General features: G+C 45.4%; 1 protein-coding gene across 1 annotated transcript in view; it reads left to right on the forward strand.

Moving 5' to 3' along the window:
* Positions 1-8,052, forward strand: part of DNHD1 (dynein heavy chain domain 1) — a 74,058-nt gene extending 66,006 nt beyond the window's left edge. Inside the window, 11 exon segments of the mRNA XM_045078253.1 lie at positions 1,832-2,122; positions 2,349-2,501; positions 2,677-2,855; positions 2,987-3,946; positions 4,146-4,332; positions 4,487-4,609; positions 4,693-4,894; positions 5,902-5,993; positions 6,164-6,313; positions 6,474-7,282; positions 7,465-8,052. Coding sequence (XP_044934188.1) covers positions 1,832-2,122; positions 2,349-2,501; positions 2,677-2,855; positions 2,987-3,946; positions 4,146-4,332; positions 4,487-4,609; positions 4,693-4,894; positions 5,902-5,993; positions 6,164-6,313; positions 6,474-7,282; positions 7,465-7,815 — 3,497 coding nt within the window. The 3' untranslated portion in view covers positions 7,816-8,052.
* Positions 8,053-23,667: the final 15,615 nt, after the last annotated feature.

Below are 23,667 nucleotides of genomic sequence, written 5' to 3' on the forward strand. Positions count from 1 at the left end.
CCACAAGCCAAGGAACTCCTGGAACCAACAGAAGCTGGAGCCTTTAGAGGGAGTGCAGCTTTTCCAACACCTTGATTTTGGACTTCTGGCCTCCAGAATTATGAAGAAATAAGTTTTTGGGTTTTTTTTCCCAGCTACCATATTTGTAGTAGTTTGTTACCATCGTGGCTGCTATCCTGCCAAGAATCATGTCAGAGTTGCTGCTAGCCATCTCTGTCCCTTCTCTCAGGGAAACAGATCTTCCAGCAGTCTGGATAGTCGAATGCGGTAGGCAGAGTTTTGGCCCCTATCACTTTTGTCCTCCATTGTTACTCCTGTAACTAAGTTCCATAGCAGGAAAGACAGTAATCTTAATTACTAACCAATTGACCTTAAAATAGAGATATCCTGGATTATCTGGGTGTGCCTAGTGCACTAGGTACATGTGCCCCTCAAAGAAGCAAGGAAGGAAGAATAGACAGTCAGGGAGATCTGAAACATGAGGAAGATTCAAGAAACTGTTGCTGGCTTGAAGATGGAGCAGGCTACCGGGAGAGTATGAAATAGAAATGAATTCTGTCAAAAACCAGTAAGCCTGAATGAGCACCCAAGACCCAGATGAGAACTACAGCCCCAGTTGATGCCTGATTAGCCCCGTGTAACCCCAAGTGGAGCATCCAGTCCTGTGTGGGGCTTCTAACCTTCTGAACTCACACATGATAAATGGGTGTTGTTTTAAGCTGCTAAGTGATAATTTGGGGTAATTTGTTAAGCAATAAGAAATGAATCCACTAAACTGCACCTGACAACCTCCATTTGCCTATTTCCTATTTTTTTTTAAGATTTTATTTATTTATTTGACAGAGATCACAAGTAGGCAGAGAGGCAAGCAGACACACAGAGAGGGGGAAGCAGGCTTCCCGCTGAGCAGAGAGCCCAATGCAGGGCTTGATTCCAGGATCCTGGGACCATGACCTGAACTGAAGGCAGAGGCCTTAACCCACTGAGCCATCCAGGCGCCCCTGCTTAATACTTTTTTTTAAAAAAGATTTTATTTATTTATTTGAAAGAAAGAGAGCACAAGCCAGGGGAGGGGCAGAGGGAGAGGGAGAAGTAGACTCCTCACTGCTCAGGGAACCCGAGGTGGGGGTCAATCCCAGGACCCTAGAATCATGACCAGGGCCGAAGGCAGACGTTTAACTAACTGAGCCAGTTTGGTGCCCCTAAGCTTAATACTTTAAAAAAAAATTCCTAAAATTCTTAAATTTAATACTTAAAAATATATATTATTTATCTTTTCCAGTTCTTGCAATAGAGGAGGCAAAGGAGAAGGGGACTGGGGAGGGAGCCATCTGTGTCCACTGCACACCCCGTGACTTGGCTAATTCCAGTTTATGGCCTTTCACATACAAGTTGCTACTTCCAGGCACTGATTTCTATTCACAATTCTTTTCATTTTGATAGAATTAGCTTAGGCAAAAAGAAATACATAGACTCTGTTAACCAATCTGGTGAAAGGTCAAAATGGAGCTGATTCAGGGATACCTAGAACCCCTCCCTGGAGTTTTAGAGAATTAATAATGACAGCTAACATTTGTTGAGTGCTTACTAAGTCCAGTGCAGAGCTATTCATGTCATCTTTGCAGTAACCCTGTGAGGTACCCACCAATATCAACCCCATGTTGCAGACGTGTTGCAGATAAAGAAATTGAGTCAGAAGGAGCTTAAGTGACTTTCCCAAGGTGTCTTCCTGTAGACCTTGCCTCATGAGATGGAGCCCCTGGGTGAATGGTGTTCCCTGGGAGGCTGGTACATCCTCTGAGAGGAGTTCCTCTGCATCTTTCTACCACAGAGAAGGGCTTTGTGAGAAATCAAGAAGAAGAAGAGGCCACGGAAGAGGAAGATGACAGTAGTGAAGGGTGTGATAAGGCTAAGAACAAGACAAAAGAGCAGAAGACACAGGACAGGGAAAATGAGGAAGAGAGAGAAAAGGAAGAGGAGCAAGAGCAGGAGGAGGATGAGACAGAGAGGCAGGAGTCAAGGCCAGCCTCTGAGACTGGGTCTTTGCCCCTTCCCAACCTTCATGTGCTCTCAGGTGCTGACCCAGAGCTGGGTCCTCAGCTCCGGGAGGCAGCTGCCAATGGTGAGAACAGGTTCCCATCCACCATGTCCCCCTTCTGTGGCCCCATGAGTCTCTCACCCCCAGACTGACCTCAGCTCCCATCCTTAAGCCAGGCACTAACTTGTGGAAGAGCCCTAAGGGGATCCTCCTATTAGCCAGCAGAGAGCTGGTCAGTGCCAGATTTTGTGTGGCGGGAGGGGCGGGGGGCTGGCATGGTGGGTAGGGTGTCCTTGTCTTCCCCTCACAGGCCTGCCCGTGCTACTGACCAATATGGAGCTGGGCCTAGGGTGCCAAGAACTGCAATGGCTACTGCAGCGGGAGGAGCTGAGCCATCCCCAGGTGCAGCCTGGCTTCTGTCTCTATCTGAGCACTACTGTCCCCCTCAGTGCCTTGAAAAAAGGTGAGCCCTGGTGGGTAAGTTGCCACCACAGCTTTGTGGACACAGTGGGCCTCCCGCATCCCTCAGTCTGGCCCCAGGCAGGCTCAGGACTGTGGTCTGGAGCCATATGCCCAGTACACCCCACCCACTGGCTTTGCTAAGGGGAAAGCTTAAGCATCTCCCATGTGACCCCAAGTGCTAGGTTATGAACTGCTGAAGAGGATGAATGTGCTGGATCTAAGCCTCAACATGGATACCCTGGAAGACCAGATGCTGCATGAAATCTTGTGTGCAGAGTGTCCCGAGCTCAAGAACCGTTGGGAGGACCTAAAGACCAGAGCCCTGGACAGCTGTGAATCTGTGAAGGCTGCTGAGGTGCCCGGGGGTCCTGGTTATGGGTGGGCATGAGCTTTAGAGGGGCCCAGGTACGGGGGCAGAGATGAGTGTGGATGGTTGCAGACTTCGTGGGAAAGGGTCAGACCCATGGAACAGGTGGCTGTTTGCAGGAGCGGCTGCTGCGGATGCTGCTTCTCCAGAATCCAAAACATCAGAATCCAGCTAAATTCCTGCGGGACATGGTGAGGGCTCAGGCAGAGCTATGTCAGCTGCGTGCCCGCTGCGAGGATCTAGAAGACCTAAGACTGCAGGAGGTGGCCTTGTGGGCACCCTATCGGCATGTGGTCTGGCACGGAATGGCCATAATAAAGGCCCTTAGCCCACTGCAGAACCTGCTGCCCCTTTTCCGCATGAGCCCTGACAACTGGCTAGCAGCCACCAAGCGGGCTCTGAACAGCATGAAGCAGTGTGAGACTCATCAGGGGGAGGACCTGCCCAGCCATCTGCTGCATTTGAGAGTACAGCTGACCCGCCAGCTCCTGGGCAGCACTGTGGCTGCACTCAGCCTGACCCAAGTACCACTGGTGGGGGCCTTGGGTGCTCTGGCGCTGCTGCGAATGGCAAGGAAAGCACCAGAGCTGGAGAGGCTGGCATTCTGGCCTGGCCTGGCAGCCTCTCCTAGCACAAGCTACAGCAATCCAGGTGTGGCTCGGCCAGCCTGGCTGGGGGTGAGAGCCTGGCGTGAATGTAGCATGTTGGAGCTGCTGCCCCCATTTGCGGGGCTGTGTGCGTCCCTGGCAGGCCACTCCAGTGTTTGGCAGGCTTACCTGTCCCTGTCATCCACAGTGCTGGGTCCAGCGCCTGGGCCTGGGCCTGACCCACTCAGCCTCCTCCAGAAGCTGATTCTGTGGCGTGTGCTGCGACCTGAGTGCCTGGCAGGGGCCCTGGCAGACTTTACCACTTGCCTTCTGGGCCGGCCCCTGGATGAAAACCTGGGTGCCTCCACCATACCCTTCGAACACAGTCAGGCTACTCGGCCCATGCTGATCTTGTTGCCACCACCTGGTCACCCCACAGCCACCAAGCATCCCCTGACCATCATCCAGAAACTGGCTGCCGGGCATGAGCAGGTTTGAGCCTAGTCTCTTGGCCACAGAGACACCAGACCCCTGTGGGCCGAGATGGGGTGTGGTGGCTCCCTCCTAGCATTCTTACAGATCTTTCTGGCTTACTCAGGGATTTCTGGGGTCATTTGTGGCATTACGTTGTGTCCCTTGGGTAATCCTACGATCACTTTAAGTTCTCTGCCACTTCTCTGTTGGTCTTCAGGGGCAGAAGCATCTGGAGGTGATCGCTGTAGGCTCTGAAGCCTGGGACCCAGTCTCGGTAGTGGTCAGCACGCTATGCCAGGCTATGCATAGAGGGCACTGGCTGGTGTTGGAGAACTGTCATCTGATGCCCCACTGGCCAAAGGAGCTGCTGCAGCCCTTGCTGGGGCTGTTGGATGGAGCCAGGGGTGGGTCTGCTCCCTATTCCAGTTCCGGGCCCGAGCTTGATGCCCTCGCTCCTGTATCTCACTCCTGACCCCACAGCCTCAAGTTTGTGTCCCTAAACTTGTGTCTGACCCTTTAACCCAGTGATTGATCTCAGCCCCCATATCTGACCCCTAGTGGTCTCGGACCTGGAGTTAGAACTGCCTCTAGTCCAACCCACAAGCAAGAGTGTGACGACTGTCCACAGAGATTTCCGTCTTTGGCTTATTTTGCCTGCAGAAGCTGTTGCTTCCTTACCAGGTGAGAAGTCCCCACTATGGCTCTCAGATTGAAGGAGGAGGGCAACTGTGCTATGCTGACCCAGCACTATCCTTCTGCCCCAGCGGTGCTGGCTCAGCACTCCATGCCTGTTTTCTGGGACCAGTCTCTGGAGCTGGGCCACATCTTGACTGACAGCTTGGAGCTAGCCCAGCAAGGACTCTCTGCACAACCCCCAGCAAGGATGCTACCTCTCCTCCTCTTACATGGCCTCCTGCTACACCGGCAGCTCTATGGAATGAAGCTGCAGGCACACAGGGGGTGCTGGTGAGAGACCCTTTTCCATCTTGCTCAGTCAGTCGTTCAGCAAACACTGAGCATTTTCCATATCCCTGAGGAGTACGACTAATTCCTGCCGGGGCAGCACCCAAGTGTGAGGGCAAGGGGAAGTCAAGAAAGGCTCCCCCAAGGACTTTGTGCTCTCTCTTTGAATTGAGTCTAGGAAGCAGAGGCAGATCAGGTGGAGATGGGGCTTTTCTGAGTAGAGGGAACTAAGCTTGGCAGGAGGAAGATTTCATTGTGGCTAAGGTGGACATGTTGGGGGTTGAGCAGGGAAAGGTGAGACTTTGGAGGCGAGGCCCTCCAAAAGGGCCTTTAAGACCATGGTAAGGGGACTGATTTTATCCTGAGGACAGTGGGAAGCCACTGGAGAGTTTTAAATAGAAGAAACGTGATCCTAAGTATCTGTTGGAAAGATCACTGGCTGCAGTGTGGAGAATGGACCAAATGGGATAGGGCTGGAGGCAAGCAGAGCAGTTTTGTTTCTGTTTTTTTTTTTTTTTTAATATTTTATTTATTTGACAGAGAGATCGCAAGTAGGCAGAGAGGCAGGCAGAGAGAGGGTGAAGCAGGCTCCCTGCCGAGCAGAGAGCCCGATGTGGGGCTTGATCCCAGGACCCTGAGATCATGACCTGAGCCGAAGGCAGAGGTTTAACCCACTGAGCCACCCAGGTGCCCCAAGCAGAGCCATTTTAGGAGGCTCTGGCACTCTGAAGAAATAAGACCATAGTATGGTAGTACCAGTAGGGATAGAAAGTAAATATGGAGTGAGGAAGAAAGGAGTCAAGGATGGCTCCCAGATTTCTGCCTAGGACAGCAGGAGGCTGGTATAGGAGGAAATGATGATTTCAGTGAAAGCAAGTTGAATTTGAAGTGCTAAGTAGCAATTACTTGTGAACCCTTGTGAGTTTGGAACTTGGGAGCCTGGGCTAGAAAGACCAGAGCCCTCAGCAAAGGGATGGTTCTGATGCCCTATTCCTGCTCCCCTCCCCCAGGAGTCAAGTGACCCTGACACAGGTCCTTCAGATCCAAGACCAGCTGTGGACTAGCCTTAGCAATCCCAGTGCTGCCATGCAGGAGCTGGCAGGTGAGACTCTTCCTGTCCCCATGTAGTCAGTCATCAGCGCTCAAGAGAGCCCTGAAAGGCGTGGGAGTGGGAGGGCTGGGACACGGACATAATTCCCAGCTTTGGTTTTGGTTTGGGAGGTGGTGGAAACTGGAGGGGCTACAACTAAGGGGCTCTGACCTTATTCTCAGCTTCGGTTTTCTATGGGGGTCCTTTGGGAGACAAGAAGGACAGGGAGGCCCTGATTAGCCTAACACAAGCCTGCCTGAACCCCAGCAACGGGAGCTGGGCTCAACCACACACACCCCAGTATCTGCTGTCTGCTCTGCTGCCCAGCCCAGGTAAGCTGCAGTCAGTACCTGTGTTGGGGTGGGGAACAGTCTGTGTAATGCCCCCCTCTCAAGAATCTGAACCACGGTACCAACAAAGGTGTAGGAGGGGGCAATATTCACAGTTACGAGATGGTGGCTTAATGTGTCACCCCTCCCCTTCACCTCCAAGAGCTAGGGGAGCCAGATGCTTTGGCAGAGTGCAGGGCCCAGATGCACCTCTTGCCCACACCGCCGGAACCCCAGAGCTGCGGACTGAGTGTTGGCTCCCAGGCCTGGCTGTTACGATGCCAGAGTCGCACACTCTTAAGCGCGCTGCAGCAAACTTTACCCACTTGGGTTCCTGCGTCTCGTGGGAGCTCCCGACGCGCTGAAAAGCGGCTGCGGCAGCGCCTAGTGCAGGCCAAGCGGAGGCTGGAGTCGCTGCGGGCTCTGCTGAGGGAGACCGCAGGCCAGGAAGAGTCTGACGCCGAGTGGGTGGTGCTCAGACTGAGCTCACAGCGGCCTCTGCAGGCCTTCCTCCAGACAGAGGTGCTGGAGCTGAGCCAGCTGGTGGGAGCAGTGCTCCGGGACCTGGATTGCCTGTTGCAGCAGCTGCAGGGTGCGCCCCCGTGTGCTTCCCCGCGCTGTGTCGCGGTGGCTCAAGCTCTCTGGACTGGCCGCCTACCTCCGCCTTGGCGTCGCCATGCGCCTGCCGGCCCACAGCCACCCTGGCACTGGCTGCGACAGCTGTCACGCCGTGGGCAGCTGTTGGTTCGCTACCTAGGCGTGAACACCAACGTACCAGAGCGCATCTTTCACCTATCAGCCTTTTGCCACCCACGCCGCCTGCTGCTGTCACTGCATTGGGAGGCTACCTTTGCTACGGCCGCCCTGAACCAGTCTGTGCCTAGCTCGAATTTACCTGCCTTCCAAGGCTCCGGCTCCAGTGGGCTCCCCCATAAATATCAGGAGCTGAACAGCAACCCTTTGAACCTCCAGGTATCTTCATGCCCTCCCTCCATTTACACTTTCGCCCCCTCAAATCCCTGATTGCACCTTACAATTATCCCACCTTGCCTCTTGGTGATCTTGCCTCCTCAGTCGCCCCATATGCGCTCATACCCCTCCACTAGGACCCCTCAACTTTCTAGCTTTGCCTGATCAGCTTCTGGCACCTCTAGGTGGTGAATGATCCAAATCCTACTGTTCCAGAGATGGGGCTGCTGCTGATTGGGCTCCAGCTCCGGAATGCTGAGTGGGACCCACTAGCAGGGGCCCTGCAGGACAGCACCTGCAGCCAGCCCAGCCCTCTGCCTCCAGTCAGCGTCAGTGCTCAGGCCCGGCGCCCCAGTGACTTGCCACCCCCAGGCAGCCTGGCTGTGTATTCCTGTCCTGTGTACATGGAAGGGCCCCTAGGCATCACTAGGCTACACAGCAGGCACACACTGATGCACCTGCCCCTGCCCACGAAGCTCAGCCCCGCCACCTGTGACCAACGGAGGGTGTACGTGTGCAGCCCACCCTTGCTGTGAGCCCTGAAACAAAATAAAGTTGGGGTGATTCAATGAAGGATTTCTGAGATTTAGCAGTGCAGGTTGTCTGCACATGGAGAAATGACCTGCTGAGGGGAAGACCCAGTGTGTACAACTGAGAGGGGAATGTTGGTATCCTGTTGGGAGATGGGCCTGTTGGTCACACATCCCAGGCGTTTGGCAGATGGGGGTGGTTAATCCACAGGATCCTGCATCTTTGCCCGGCTTTCTACTGTGGTCTGAGTATTTGTGCTAAATCCATGATATATATATATATATATATATATATCATGTATATATATCATATATATATACATGTATCATATAACAAGCCATTAGTGTATGGCTAAGTGTATATATATATACATATATATATATGTATATATATATTTTTTTTTTCCCCCCACAAGGGATATTTTTGAAGAGAGAACATTAGAACTGAAAATGATTTTTTAAAGCCTTTGTTGTACTATCAAGAATGCCTCAATCTTTCCCTTCCAGTCACCCCCTCCGCTGTGATGGATTCTCCAATTGAGTCATATACATTTAAAAAAAAAAAGCCAAATAAGATACAAGGTTTTATGTGCTTTCAACAATTATTTTCTTTTAAAGATTTATTTATTTTTTTGAGAGAGAGAGAGCGTGTGCACAAGAGAATGCAGACTGGTGAGGCAAGGGGCAGAGGTAGAGAGAAGCTCCAACTCTCCACTGTGCAGGGAGCCCCACGCTGGGCTTGATCTCACGACCCGGAGCCAAAAACAAGGGTTAGACTGAGCCCCTCAGCAATTATTTACTGAGCACTCCTCTGAACCAGGTGCTCTTCCTGGCACTGATGAGATTGTCCCAGAGCGGGGAGACAGACAAGAAAAGGTCAACATCTGTGTAAATTAAATTTCATTTGTATGTGCTATAAAGAAAGTAAAGGAGGCTGAAGAGTTTGAGCATGACTAGAATGAAACAGTATCATTTGGGTGGTCAGGAGACACTTCCTGAATATGAGAAAGAGCTATTTGAAGATCTAGGAGTGTTCCTGGGTAGAACCCTCGGTAGGCGCAAAGGTCTTGAGGCAGGACAGAACACGTAGCTGGAGAATGGTGAACCAGAGGAAGGGTGATAAAAAATGACAGAAAAGAATAGACAGGGGTCAATCACATAGAATCTTTTCATAATGACCTTGTATTTTATTTTTATAATTTTTAAAAAGATTTTATTTATTTATTTGACAGAGATCACAGGTAGGCAGAGAGGCCAGCAGAGAGGGGGAAGGGAAGCAGGCTCCCTGCCGAGCAGAGAGCCTGATGTGGGACTCAATCCCCGGACCCCAGGATCATGACCTGAGCCGAAGGAAGCGGCTCAACCAACTGAGCCACCCAGGCATCTCTGTATTTTATTTTTAAAACCATCAGGAGAATCTAGTGCAGAGTATTAGGTATAGGAAGACATGATGCAAAGCTTACTCTGGCTGTTATGTGGCGGATGGGTAGGAGAAAACCCAGAGTAACAAGGAACATTTGTTTGGAGGCTTGAAGTAATTCTAGTGGGAGAGGATGGAGTTTGCACTAGGGTTCCAATAGCAGGGATGGAGAATTGATGGGTTTTGGAAATATTTTGGAGGCCATGCCAGCAGGACTTACTGATGGGCTTGATGTGAATAGTGAAGAAGACAAACCTGGGATGGCTCCGAGATTTTAGGCTTGAGCAACTGAGTGGATCACGGTGTCATTAACTGAGATGAGAAATTTGAGGGAGAGACAGGCTGGGTTAGGGAATCAAGAGTTCTGCCTTGATATGTTCAGTTATTATTAGCTGATTACCTGCTATCCCAGGACAAACCTCTCTGATAAAAGTTGGGTTAGTGTGTAACTGAGCTCAAGGCCTACAGGGGCTCCTCTCTTTACCCTTAACCACCAAAACTTACAAGGTACAACCTACTTCCCTCGCCGTATGGCTAAGTATGAGCTATGTGGCAGGACGTAATGCAAACGGCAGTGTATACTGAGCGCTGGCACACAACCTCTTCAGTCATCCCCTCACTAGTTTCTGTGGTGTAACTGATGTCCTTTAACAAAAGGCTGAGCAGAGGGGCAAAAGATTCCACTTTCCTCAGAAAACGTTTTTTTCCCTATGGTCAATCAGGGACATGGCTGTTGCTTTAGGAGAGGAGATTAGCAGAGTACTGGAGTCCTTTTGGATAAATGAACCCTATCCTCTATCTACAGAATGCCGTAGCTACTACTTATCCTCCAGTGGGAGCAGGGCGCGAACAGTGCCGTACCTGCAAAACCACCTAAAATTGGTTAGAACAAACATTTCATACAAATCCACACCATTTTCTGGACCAAAATTCATTCTTTTCTCTTTTACGTAGGATTTTCTTTATTTAAATTTTTATAATTTCAGCTTTATTGGGGTATTAAACTTTTAATCAAATACAGATTACAAAATAAGTACCATTGACTGCCTAGCTCAAATACAGTGATCCCCATGTAAAAATGTTCCAGACCAGACAATTTCACTATTGTCTCTAAGACAAATTAAAATCCCATTAATAAATCAAAGTGCCAAACAATGAAAGGAAGGAAGAAGTAAGACACATGACAAAGGGAGAAAACAGGTCCCTTCCTATCCTGATGGATGGGGGTAAATGAAGCAGAGACAACAGGGACAAGTATGACAAACTCAACTTCATCTGGGACTTTGGCATACAAAGTACAGAGTACTGTGGACAAAGAAGCTTCTGCCCTCTCCCCTACTAAGACTTTAAAAGGAAACTACTCTGCAGCATGGACCTACTGTGGCCCCATGAGCATTAAGAGGGCAGACTGGCATGCCAGGAAGAAGTGTCCTTTGACCCCTTTATAGTATGGATACTGAGCAGAGACCCTTTTGGCCCAATGGAGTATGAGGCAGAGAGTCACTGAAGTCTGCAGCATCAAACAGTGTTGTTGAGGAGGCCAAACTGACAGGGAAGGGCACAAGGGCCTGACAGCAAAGAGAGACAGGACCACCAATTCATCAGTTTTAGAAGCAAATGTTGGCAGAATGCCCACCATTCCTCTGGTCAGCGATAACCAGAAGATTCCAGCTTGTGCACACCCAAGGACCAGTGTTAAGCCAGGAAACCCCTTCCTTCTGATATCAAAATGCCACATAAGTCCTCCCGCCCACACCCAGAAGCCACTTTGCAGAGGAGCAAAGGTAGAATGCTCAGAATTTTCTGAGCATTTATTTTAAAAAGAATACATGAAACCTGAAGAGACTGAGCTGAATTTACTTCTAGACTCTACTACTATCCAGTGGAGTGGAGGATGGAGTAAAACTTGTGAGGAAAATCAGAGAAGTAATTGAGAAAGGAGCTGAATTTTATTTGCATATCCAAATTTGTAAGGCAAATTTGTGATCCTGCCCTATACACTGCATGCACTAACAATCCAAAGACCAAAAACCTTATTGACGTCTGCTCTGAAACTCACCTAAAACTCATTTACTTTTGTAGCTTTTCAGTCTAATTTGAATTCTTCATTCAGAAATAGGATAAATAGGGGGAAATGTCTGAAATAGAAAAAGAAAAGTGCCAGTTTCACTCACTAATGTCTAAGAAGCTCCAATATCTAAAAGATAGGTCCTGTTACTATTTCATTTTACAGACTCAATAAATTATCCAAGGTCACAAAGTTAGGAAATGGTACAGCCAGTTTTTGAATCCAGACATTTGTCCCCAGAATCCATTCATTTTTTTTTTTTTTAAAGATTTTAATTTTATTTATTTGACAGAGATCACAAGTAGGCAGAGAAACAGACAGAGCGGGGAGGGAGGGGAAGCAGGCCCCCCGCTGAGTCGAGAGCCTGATGCGGGGTGATCCCAGGACCCTGGGATCATGACCTGAGCCAAAAGCAGAGGCTTAACCCACTGAGCCACCCAGGTGCCCCCAGGATCCATTCTGTTTGGCTTTCTATTGCCTCTTCCATACCAAATGTTGAGGATATAGTGGAAAACAAGCATTCTCATGCACTGTTGGTAGGTGGTTATCCTGATGTAGTTACTCTGGGGAGCAATCTGGTAGCACTTGGTGAAATTAATTAAATATACTATGTTCTATGGGAAACAAAAGCAAAAAATAAACTATTAGGACTAAATCAAAATAAAAATCTTCTGTACAGTGAAGGAAATAATCAACAAAACTAAAAGGCAACCTATGGAATGGGAGAAGATAAATGCAAATGACATATCTGATAAAGGGTTAGTACCCAAAATATATAAAGAATTTATAAGACTCGGTGTGCCTGGGTGGCTCAGTGTGTTGGGCCTCTGCCTTTGGCTCAGGTCATGGTTCAGTGTCCTGGGATCGAGCCCCACGTCAGGCTCTCTGCTCAATGGGGAGCCTGCTTCCCCCTCTCTCTCTGCCTGCCTCTCTGCCTACTTGTGATCTCTCTGTCAAATAAATAAAATCTTAAAAAAAAAAAAAAACTTAAATAAAAATTTGTAAGACTCCACACCCTTCAAAATAATCCAGTTCAAAATGGGCAAAAGACATGCACAAACATTTCTCCAAAGAAGATATCCAGATGGCCAACAGATATATGAAAAGATGCTCATCAACACTTATCATCAGGGAAATGAAAATCAAAACTACAATGAGGTATCACCTCATATCTGTCAGAATGGCTAAAATCAACAACACAAGTAACAAGACTTGGCAAGGATGTGGAGAAAAAGGAACCCTCCTGCACTGTTGGTGAGAATGCAAACTGATGCAGCCACTGTGGAAAATAGCATGGAGGTTCTTCAAAAAAGTTAAAAATAAGAACCACCCTATGACCCAGCAATTGCATTATGAGGTATTCACTCAAAAAATACAAAAACACTAATTCAATGGGATACAAGCATCCTGATGTTTATAACAGCATTATCTACAACAGCCAAATTATGGAAGCAGCCCAATTGATATATCCATCAATTATTGAATAGACAAAGAAAAGATCGGATGGATATATATATCTGCAGTGGAATATCATTCAGCCATAAAAAGAATGAACTCTTGCCATCTGCAACAACATGGATGGAGCTAGAGGGTATAATGCTAAGCAAAACAAGTCAGAGAAAGACAAATCATTTCAGTCATATGTGAAATTTAAGAAACAAACAAGCAAAGGGGGAAGAAATAGAGAAAGACAAACCAAAAAACAAACTCTTAACTACAGAGAACAAACTGATGGTTACCAGAGGGGAGGTGGCTGGGAGGATGGGTTAAATAGGTGATGAGCGTTGATTTTCTGTCTTAGTTGTTTTACCAATTAAAAAAAAAAAGATTTTATTTATTTATTTGACAGAGATCACAAGTAGGCAGAGCTGCAGAGAGAGAGGAGGAAGCAGGCTCCCCACTGAGCAGAGAGCCCAACTTGGGGCTTAATCCCAGGACCCTGAGATCATGATCTGAGCCGAAGGGAGAGGCTTTAACCCACTGAGCCACCCAGGTGCCCCGGTTTTACCGATTTTTTTTTTTTTAAAGATTATTTTTTTGACGGAGATCCACAAGTAGGCAGAGAGGCAGACAGAGAGAGAGGAAGGCAAGCAGGCTCCCCGCTGAGCAGAGAGCCTGATGTAGGGCTTGATTCCAGGACCCTAGGACGATGACCTGAGCCAAAAGCAGAGACTTTAACCCACTGAGCCACCCAGGCGCCCCTGTTTTACCAATTTTTGAGAGGGGTGTTGAAGTCCCCAGCTGCAACTGTGATTTGGTTTTATTTCTCCTATCAGTTTTACTTCACATATTTTGCACAATATTGTTTGGTATATACACATTTACGATTATTGTAGTCTTAATGCACTAATACGTTCATCATTATATAATGTCTCTCCCTGTCTTTGTCAAATTCTCCTTCTCTCCTTTACCTGATATTAATATAGCCACTCCTGCTTTAATTAATTTTTGCATGATAAATCATTTTCACCCTTTTACTTTCAATTTGTCTATACTGTTACATTTAAAGTGAGTTTCTAGTAGACAAAGTATAGCTGAGTCATGTTTTGTACCACTCTGCCCATCTCGTTTAACTGGTCTATTCAGTTCATTAATATATAAAGTAATTATTGATACGGGTAGTCAAGTTGCCATTTTTTCTTTTCTGATTGCTCTCCCTGATTTTTGCCAGTTTTCTTTTTTATCCCTTTTATGGGTTAACTGGGTACTTTTTAGAATTCCATTTTGAGTTATCTATAGTGATTTTGAGTTTAAATTTTTGTATTGCTTCTCAGTTGTTGCTGTATGTACTGCATCATAAATGCAAACTTAACATGGTCCACTGGTGCGATTTTACCAGTTCTAGTGAAGTATAGAAACCTCACCTTCCTTTATCCTTCCTTGTTTATAATTACCTTAAATATTTCTCCCACATATGCTAAGAACACCAGATAGCATAATTCTTGCTTCAACCACTAAACACAATTTAGAGAACTGAGAATTTAGAGAATTTGCAAATATCAAAGAGCAGGAAAACTAGTTCAGTTGGCACGATTTTTGTTTACCATGTTCCTTCATCTTTCTGGATATTCTCAGGTTTCTCCTTTCAGCATTTCTTGTGCTCAAGTAACTTCTTTTAACTATTCTTTTAGGGTAGGTCTGCTGGTGACAAATTCACCCAGTTTTCCTTCATCTGAGAATGTCTAAATTTTCCCTTCATTCTTGAAGAATGTTTTCACTGGGTATAACATTCTGAATTAATAGTTCTTTTCTTTCAAAACCTGAAAAATATACTATTCCCTATAGCTTCCATGGTTCCTGAGAAATCTATTGTCATCCAAATTCTTTTTTTAGGTAAGGTATGATTTTTTAAAGCCACTTTCAAAATTTTTATTTTTTTATTTAGTTTTCAGTGGTTTAATTCTATGTATGACATTGACTTTTTTTTTCATGTTTATCCTGTTTGGGGTTCACTCTGCTTGTCTCTTGCCAAAATTTGGGGATTTTTCAGCTACTTTTCATCAAGTGCTTTCTCAGCTCTTTCTGGGATTTTGATAACAATGTTAGATCTTTTGTTATGATCTCATAGGTTCCTGAGGCCCTGTCCGTTTCTTCAGTCTGTTTTCTGTTATTTAAATTGAGTGATTTATATTGTTCTTTTCTTCCCCCCTTTTAGTTATTTATACCATTCAGTTCTAGAATTTCCTATTCCTGTATAGAACACTATAAAGACATTGGAGGCAAGTAAGTCCTAGATCCTAGGGAGTACAATAGTGAATAAAACAGATCAAGTGTCAGATTCTAGTGTGGAGAAATACACAAAAATCATATAAACAAATAAATGTACAATTTAAAAGGTGATGATAAGATCCTTGAAGAAAAACTAAGCACGGTGTGGCAGCAGAGAGGGGGACTATAAAAACTGCCATTTGAACAGAGATCTGAATAAAGTGCCTAGTGAGCCACGCAGATAAGGAAGTAACAATACACATAGATGGAATATTAAGTACAATGACCCTGTGGCAGAGGCATGCCTCGCATTTTCAATATGGTGACTGTGGCTGAAAAGACATGAATAAAGGGAGTGAATATTAGAGAGCTGGAATTCAGAAAATACAGGGCCTTTTAGGCCCTAGTAAAAACTCTGGACTATGTTATGAGTGAGATCGGAAGCTACCAGAGTACCTGAAAAATGAGTTAAAGGTACATACAGCAACATGTATAGCACTTAATTAAAAGCACTGTGCTGAGAAATAAGAGTTATAGGAAAATATTTGTGCTCATGTATTTCACCCATGAACACAGCTGTAAAAAAGTCCTATGCAAAATATTACCAAAGTGATTTCAGCTATATGTTAAAAAGGATAATAATCAACTAAGGTGATTATATTCTAAAAATTCAAGGTTGATTTCACATATGGAAATGAATCTATTACTTGCCACACTGACATAACTTTATTTTTTTTGAGATTTATTTTTTTTGGGTGAGAACATGAGTGTGACTGGGGGGCAGGGGGCGGAGTTTCAAGATGCAGGGCTTGATCTCACGACCCTGAGATCATGATCTGAGCCGAAACCAAGAGCTGGATATTCAACTGACTGTGCCACCCAGATGCTCCTACACTGACAGAACTTTTAAAAATATATATGGTCTCTCAATTCAGAAGCGTTTTTGACAAAATTTGAAATCCAATTCATGATAAAATTAATAGCAAACAGAAAGGCACATCATTAATGTGACAACCATTAGTCAGAACTTCATTGCAAATATCATACGCATGATGAAATACTGAAAGCTTTTCTCTCAAGTTTGAGAACGAGACAAAGACTTCCACCAACATTACTTTTCTTGAACACAGTAACAGATCTCCCGGCCAGTGGAGTAAAGCAAGAAAAAGAAATAAAAGGTACAAAGTTGGAAAGAATGAATAAAATAGATGTCTTCAGAAAGAATAGGAGTATCTATGTAGAAAACTAAAAAATAGTTATATAATTGAATTAGTAAATAAGGTTATTTAGCAAAGGTTCTGCTCCATGGTCAACACACAAAAACATTTTATTTCTATGTACAAGCAAGCAGAAAATGAAATTTTAAAAAAGATACCATTTGTAAGACATTAGAAAAACAAAACAGTAAATGCCAAGGAATAAATCTAACAAAAGATGTGCAGAACTCTGTACATAAATCTATAAAATATTGACAGCAATTAAAGAAATGGAGCATGTAGGCCACAGAACTGGAAGACTCACCATTATAATTTCCCCCAAAACGATCCAGCATAAGAAAATTCCAGGGTGTTTGGGGAGCTCAACAATCATGAAAATACAGAGGGCTAATAGTAGTCCTTTTGGAAAAGAAATATTGTGTGGGATATGCTTACCACATATGAAAACTTATTAGAAAGCCACTACAATGAAAACAGTGAGGTACTGGTGCCAAGATAGACATAAAGACCTAGGAATGGATTAGGACCAGAAATAGGCTCACATATATAGAGAAAAATATGAAAAGGAGGCAATGTATAGAAATGAGAAAAAGTTTTTTCAGTGAATAGTTTTGGATTAGGTATCTAGATGGAAATAAAATTAAACTCAGGTTCCTCTTCTAACCACACATAAAAATCAGTTGGACATGGAAAATTAATGCCATGAGAGTCAGTAAGGTGGTTAACTTTATATGGTTGAGAGAAGAAAGCTCCCAAACATCAACCACTTTCTTCTCTCAACCATATAAAGTTAACCACCATACTGACTCTCATAGCATAAAAGCATAAAAAGGCTTTCGGGTGCTGAGGCTTTCTCAATTTGGATGGTAGTTATAATGGGTGCTGGCCTATGATAAATCATGGGCCAAACATTTTTGTTGCATTTACTTTTTTTTTTAATTTTTTAAAGATTATTTATTTATTTGACAGACAGAGATCACAAGCAGGCAGAGGCAGGCAGAGAGGAGGAATCAGGCTCCCTGCTGAGAGGAGAGCCGGGGGCTCTATCCCAGGTCCCTGCGATCATGACCCGAGCTGAAGGCAGAGGTTTTAACCCACTGAGCCACCCAGGTGCTCCTGCATTTACTTTTCTATATGGATGTGTGTTTTATTTACTTTTCTGATGTGTTCAACTAAAAGGGATTTGAAAAAATCAGCAACAATAGTTGCTGTAACAATAAATCTTGAAGTGTGTAATGGTTCAACCATAAAGAAAATGGTTTCTCGGGCGCCTGGGTGGCTCAGTGGGCTAAGCCGCTGCCTTCGGCTCAGGTCGTGATCTCAGGGTCCTGGGATCGAGTCCCGCATCGGGCTCTCTGCTCAGCAGGGAGCCTGCTTCCTCCTTTCTCTCTCTGCCTGCCTCTCTGCCTACTTGTGATCTCTCTCTGTCAAATAAATAAATAAAATCTTAAAAAAAAAAAAAAAAAAGAAAATGGTTTCTCACTAACGTGAAGTACAAAACAACTGTTCCTAATGATGTGAGAAAAAAAGGCAAAAGAAAAATTAAATTACCTTACTACGTAACAGTCCACTGACAAAATCTGGAAATAGGCAGAGTGACATTCCTCTAGGAATGTCCTCAGCTGCCTTGATGTAATAGTTTGCTAAGGGCAAAAATCAATCTTAGCCTGACTCTTAGGATCCTGTAAGTCAACTTTAACATTTAAAAACTACTTTGGAGGGACGCCTGGGTGGCTCAGTTGGTTAAGCAGCTGCCTTCGGCTCAGGTCATGATCCCAGCGTCCTGGGATCGAGTCCCACATTGGGCTCCTTGCTCCGCAGGGAGCCTGCTTCTCCTTCTGACTCTGTGCCACTCTGTCTGCCTGTGCTCGCTCTCTAAAAATCTTAAAAACTACTTTGGAAACTTCCTTTATCTCTAAACTCCCCCAAGCTATATGTTAGCAATCATCCTCCAAGCACATGGCCCACTGATATACACCTGAAGGGTCTCATGACTGAGTTTTTACTAAACAGTAATAAATGACCTTTTCCTAACAATAGGTAGCCTCCTCAAGGCCCTAGAAACATTGTTTCCAAAATACCTCAAAGCCCATGCTATTCCTAACCCCCTCCCAACTGGAAAGTATATAATCTGACCACTCCTCAGGATCCCAGTGCAGCTCTTTCTGTCCACAGGTCCTGTCCCTGTGCATTAAGAAAACCATCTTTTTGCACCAAAGACAAGAATTCTTTATTGGCTGTCAGCTCTGAACCCCAACCATTTCCTACATCACTGGTTGGTGGGTGGCTCTTCTCTAAGTGATGTTTCAGGAATCTAGGCTCCCTCCATCTTTTGGTTCCATCATCTTCAACAGGTAACTTACAAGGTCACATGTGCAAATGCATGAAACTGGCCACAGTGGATAATAGGGAACTATGCATAGGAAAATTTAAGGACCCAAATCTGCAAGTAGCACACACTAGTTCCATTACCATCCAATTGGTTAGACTCAATCCTGTGGCCACACTTAAGTATAAGAGAAGCTGGGAAACAGGGTCCAGCTGATTTCCCAGGAAGAAGAAAATGGGTGTGGGGGATAGCTGGCAAGTCTCTACCACATCACACACACACACACACACACACACACACACACACACACCCCAAAACCATATATTCGGACAAAGATACATATGTATCTAGAGACATACAACAAACACATTGTGGGGGTGAGGAAGAGAAGAGCAAGAATAAAGGAAACCACCGGAAAGGGGGCTTTCATGGGCCAATCCAAAAATAGGCCCATAAATTTCGGAGGCTTAACTCAATTCTTAGCATCAGTCTGTGTAGCAATTAAAGAGACAAGTCCAGGAGCCATGGTGCCAGCAGTGCCATCCTAACCGGACTGACTCTGAAGTGTGACCTTAAGTGTTTTAGTTGTCCATCCCCTCCTGGTCCAAGTCTGTTTTCTGAGCCTCACTCCTTGGACTTCTCATGAGTTCTGTGAATTACTTATTGATATCCTCCCAGTACTTCCTCTTCTTAACCATACTTTGTTATTGCCAAACTTGAAGTGTCACAGAGTAGATGGGATTTCACCTGCTGAACCTCCGTCCCACATGGAATTTCAGCAGTAAAGTAAGCATCCCTACTTCATCTTTGGTGTCAATGGGAATGTGGCTGCAAAGAGCCACCCATCTAGATAAACCTGCTTTTCAGCAGCAACAACCAAGCAGCAGGAAGATGACCCTTGCCTCCCAAATCTTGTGAGTGCATCTAATTGATAGAACATAATTTTTTAAAAAAGACTTTATTTATTTGTCACAGAGAGAGAGAGAGAGAGAGAGAGGGTACACACACACACAAGCAGGCAGAGCAGCAGGCAGAGGCAGAGAGAGAGGCAGGCTCCCTGCTGAGCAAGGAGCCCAATTCGGGACTTGATCCCAGGACCCTGGGATCATGACCTGAGCTAATGGCAGCGGCTTAACCAACAGAGTCACCCAGGCGTCCCTAGAACATAATTTTTGTTAAGAACCTAGCTCCAAGGATTATAATTTCTCCAGGTGGCAAAGAATTTGAAGCAACCAGGTGAATGGATACATTTACTATGGTGGATGCATACCCTGGAACACTGCAGCTGACAGAAGCAATAAAGTTACAAGAAACTACATGGATTACATCCCTTACCTACATATTTTACTTACCTACCTGGGGCTCTTAGCCACCACATGATCTCTCTCCACAAGACAACCCCTCACTCCACCCCTACCACCACCCCCTCACACATACTCTGGTTGTGTTGCAGCAGCTGAGATTCGGCAAACTCTTATTTCCCAGAATCTACCGCCAGCTGGTTCCATGAGGTCCTGTTAGTGGGACATCCCAAAGGGAAACTGGAAGTGAAAGAGAGGAGGAAGGCTGTTCATCCCTGTTTTCCAGCTGCTGTCACCCTGCTTCAGCTGAAGGCAGCTATCTCCAGCTACTAGCGCTTCTGCATTTAGCAGCAGCTCTGCCACACTTGTTAGAGATTTTAGCAACAGACAGGCAGTCGTGCCCTTCCTCAGAGGTCCAAGACTAGGTACGCAGGAGCTTCTCCCACAAAGTTCCGAGTCTCATCAAAAGGGCCCCTCTCTGAGCTCCTAGTTTCCGGTGATTACGCCATTTCTTCCTGTTTTCCTAGCACCTGGGATGTTCTCTGATATCTCCACTTACTAATTTCTGAATTACATCAGCAGCTTCTTCCTACTCCTTCAGCCTTCCAACACTCACAATCAGTTCTCTATATTAAATGCCGTTACTTGAAATACTTAGTGTGGCTTGCATTTTCCTGACAGGGCCCTGAGTGATAGCTTAAGTGGATATTAAAACACAGCTGAGTGAAGGAGGGGGAGGGAAAGTGAGAATACACTGTGTTACTCTATAAATAGAGCTTATGAACCCAAACAGTTCATGCTTTCTAGGAATATGTACATAAGAGTATGTTAAAGGAGTTTTTCAGTTGTCTAAGATCTTTAGATAATGCACCCAAACTGAATACAATTGGTAACACGTACTGACACATCTAAATGAAGGTCCTGGATATATCCACATAGGATTTACTCTAAGATTAAATAAAGCTGATACAGAGCCTCCCAAATTTCTACTGTATAAGAAGTGAGAATGAAAGATGCATTGATGGGAACTTTTAGGAATAGAAAACTTTTCCTCCTTGAAAGGCAAAGGAGCAGCGCTGTTCCCTCAATCCTAAATCAAGAAGAGCTCCAAAAGAACCATTTACAGTCACTTTGTGTTCCCACATGGGACAGGCTTTATATTCATTCAGATTACATTCTCTAGCTAGAGGTCTACACTCAGGAACTTAACAGAGCCATCTCCTTATGACCACTTAAGTGGAGCCTGGGCAGAACCTGAATCACTTACGAGGGTATGGAATCCTACAAACATAGAAATTGGTGCTTATTTCTCACATGGAGAAGTCAGTTGGCCTGGCAGGGGCAAGCAGAGGGACAGGAATCAGGGGCTGGCTGGGGTGCACTTTTAGTGTCTGGTGGGACAAATATGCATAGTTTCTGGTGGGCTTCGTAATAGGGAACCAACCAGTCTTGAGGTATTTGTTGGGACCTCTCCCAAGAGGGCTGCCTGGAGGAGAAATGTTAGCATTAGGAAGCTGTGGATTCATGGACAGGGGCAGGAGATGAAGGGGAGCACGGGTTGTTTATCATAAGGAAGGAAGCAAAGCCAGTCAGTGCACAAGTCCCCAGGGGGCCTCCAGAGAGAACTCCAATACCTCACACGAAAGCCAGCATTTAAATGCCTGCCTTAGAGAAGTACACTGATAGTTTAGGTTTTTCTCCTCCAATGTGCCTTCCCCATCCCAAATCCAAGTAACAGAGGAGGTAAAGAATGAGTGAAAGAAACAGACCATGCTTCCCCACCCCACTGAACTGGAGGAAGAACAACTTTGAATTGTATAAGTTGCTCACAGGTCACTGAGATATGGGAAGGAATGAGGGAGACAAATATATTTAAAATGCTAATATTTTAGACTGGCCTCAGTTATGCTGTACAGAATAATGAAGCATATTTACACAACAGTATTAACAATAATGAAAGACCCTTGAAGTCAGGTCAAATAGGTAGGGGTTGTGGCAATCAGCAAGACTCTAAGAAGAGTAAAGTGTCCTTGCCTAATCAAGAACGTATTACCTTGTGATCATCAGAACCAAGAGACCAAGAGTAACCATGACCTAACGGTTAACACCCTTGAGTTCCTAAACCAATGCCAAAAGCCACCTACCTTCAGGTCTCTAGTAATATTAGAATAAAAATACAATTTATTGGGCGCCTTTGGCTCAGGTCATGATCTCAGGGTCCTGGGATCGAGTCCCGCATCGGGCTCTCTGCTCAGCAGGGAGCCTGCTTCCCTTCCTCTCTCTTTGCCTGCCTCTCCGTCTACTTGTGATTTCTCTCTGTCAAATAAATAAATAAAATCTTTTAAAAAAACAAAATACAATTTATTTAGGACATTCTCCAGTGGGATATTTTCTTCTGGTCACAATCAAAATGCGACTGATAAAATGACTATCTCAACTTGCTCATGTGAGTATTTTTTCTCTTAAGAATAAAAGTTATGGGACAGGTAGGAGTGTTGACTGGCACCTGGTAAAATAGTATGTTTGAAGCACCCTGAAGGAAACAAAAAGGCTTTTGTGATCTAGAGTAAGGTGGAAAAGATATACTAGCCAGGGTATATAATGTTAACTTCTACAACCTTCCCAAAGCTCAGTAACTTAAAGTAATAAAAATTTCTTTTTGTTTAAAAGCCCAATGTGGATGCTCTTGGTCAAACAGCTTTCCTCCAAGCAATGACTCTGACTCTACATTCTGACTCCACTGTCTTCACAACAGTCAAAATCTCAATGTGCTTGAGATTACTGAAGCAAGCGGGAGGGGCGGGGGAGTGTGGAGAACACTCATCCACTCTGTAGTTGCCTTGGTCTGGTAGCAAAACATCACTTCTACTTACTTTCCATTAGTGAGGACTATTCACAGAGCCCCACCTTGATGCAAGGGGCTAGGAAATGGAGCGTTAACTGTGTGTCCATGAAAAGGACATTTTGTGGTGAGCATCTAGCCAGTTTTTTCTACAGAAGAAATGGAGATACTGGTGTGAAGATCTGGAAGATGATCACGCAAAGCTCATCAAGCAAAGTATTGAAGAAAGACAAGAGCAGTATGTATAAAAAGCCAGCAGAAGCAGCTTGGAATGCTTAAAGAAAGAAAAGAAAGCCTGTGTGGCTGCAGCCTCAGGAGGAAGAAGTGGGTTAAGATGCATTTGAAGAGCAAGCCCTGGCAGGATCACGCAGGGCCTGGGAATGAGTCTATGTCTTTTGTTCTCAGAGCACTGAGAACCCATTGAAGGATTTTAAAAAGAGAAATGACATATCTGATTTACATTTTAAAAACATCACTTGGCTATGTGGAGAAATGAATGGCTTCGGGGGCAGGAATGGAAGCAATTAGACCGGTAAGACAGTGGCTAACGTCCTAGAACCAGGTGGCCAATCTGAGAAGTCACCGGGGAAGAGGACGACCTGTGCATAGAAGGCTCTAATTGCAGGTCTGTGTCTGTGAAAAGCTGTGAAGGGCTTTGTGCAATGATGTAAATGGCTGAGTGTTTAGAGCTGGGCTGTGTCTCTGCCAAGATCATGCTGTTTCCTTTGAAACTGTGTTCCTGCAGGACTGTGTTACAGAAACAAAAGCTGGAGCCCACCAAAAGCTGCAGCAGCAAGAAACCTCTCAAAGCATGCTGAACAAGCACAAGGCACAGGCTGCCATCCAAACCCAACTGTACATATTCTTGACTCTTAGCACCCTTCCTAACTTTTATCATTTGGGGGCACTGTTCCCTGATGTGGAGAGAAACTGCAGCAAACCTGTGACTTTTCAGCTCATTCTTAATTAACAG

This window comes from Mustela putorius, unplaced genomic scaffold (genome assembly GCF_011764305.1).
Source record: "Mustela putorius furo isolate JIRA1106 unplaced genomic scaffold, ASM1176430v1.1 tig00000238_pilon_pilon_pilon, whole genome shotgun sequence".
Lineage (NCBI taxonomy): Eukaryota > Metazoa > Chordata > Mammalia > Carnivora > Mustelidae > Mustela > Mustela putorius.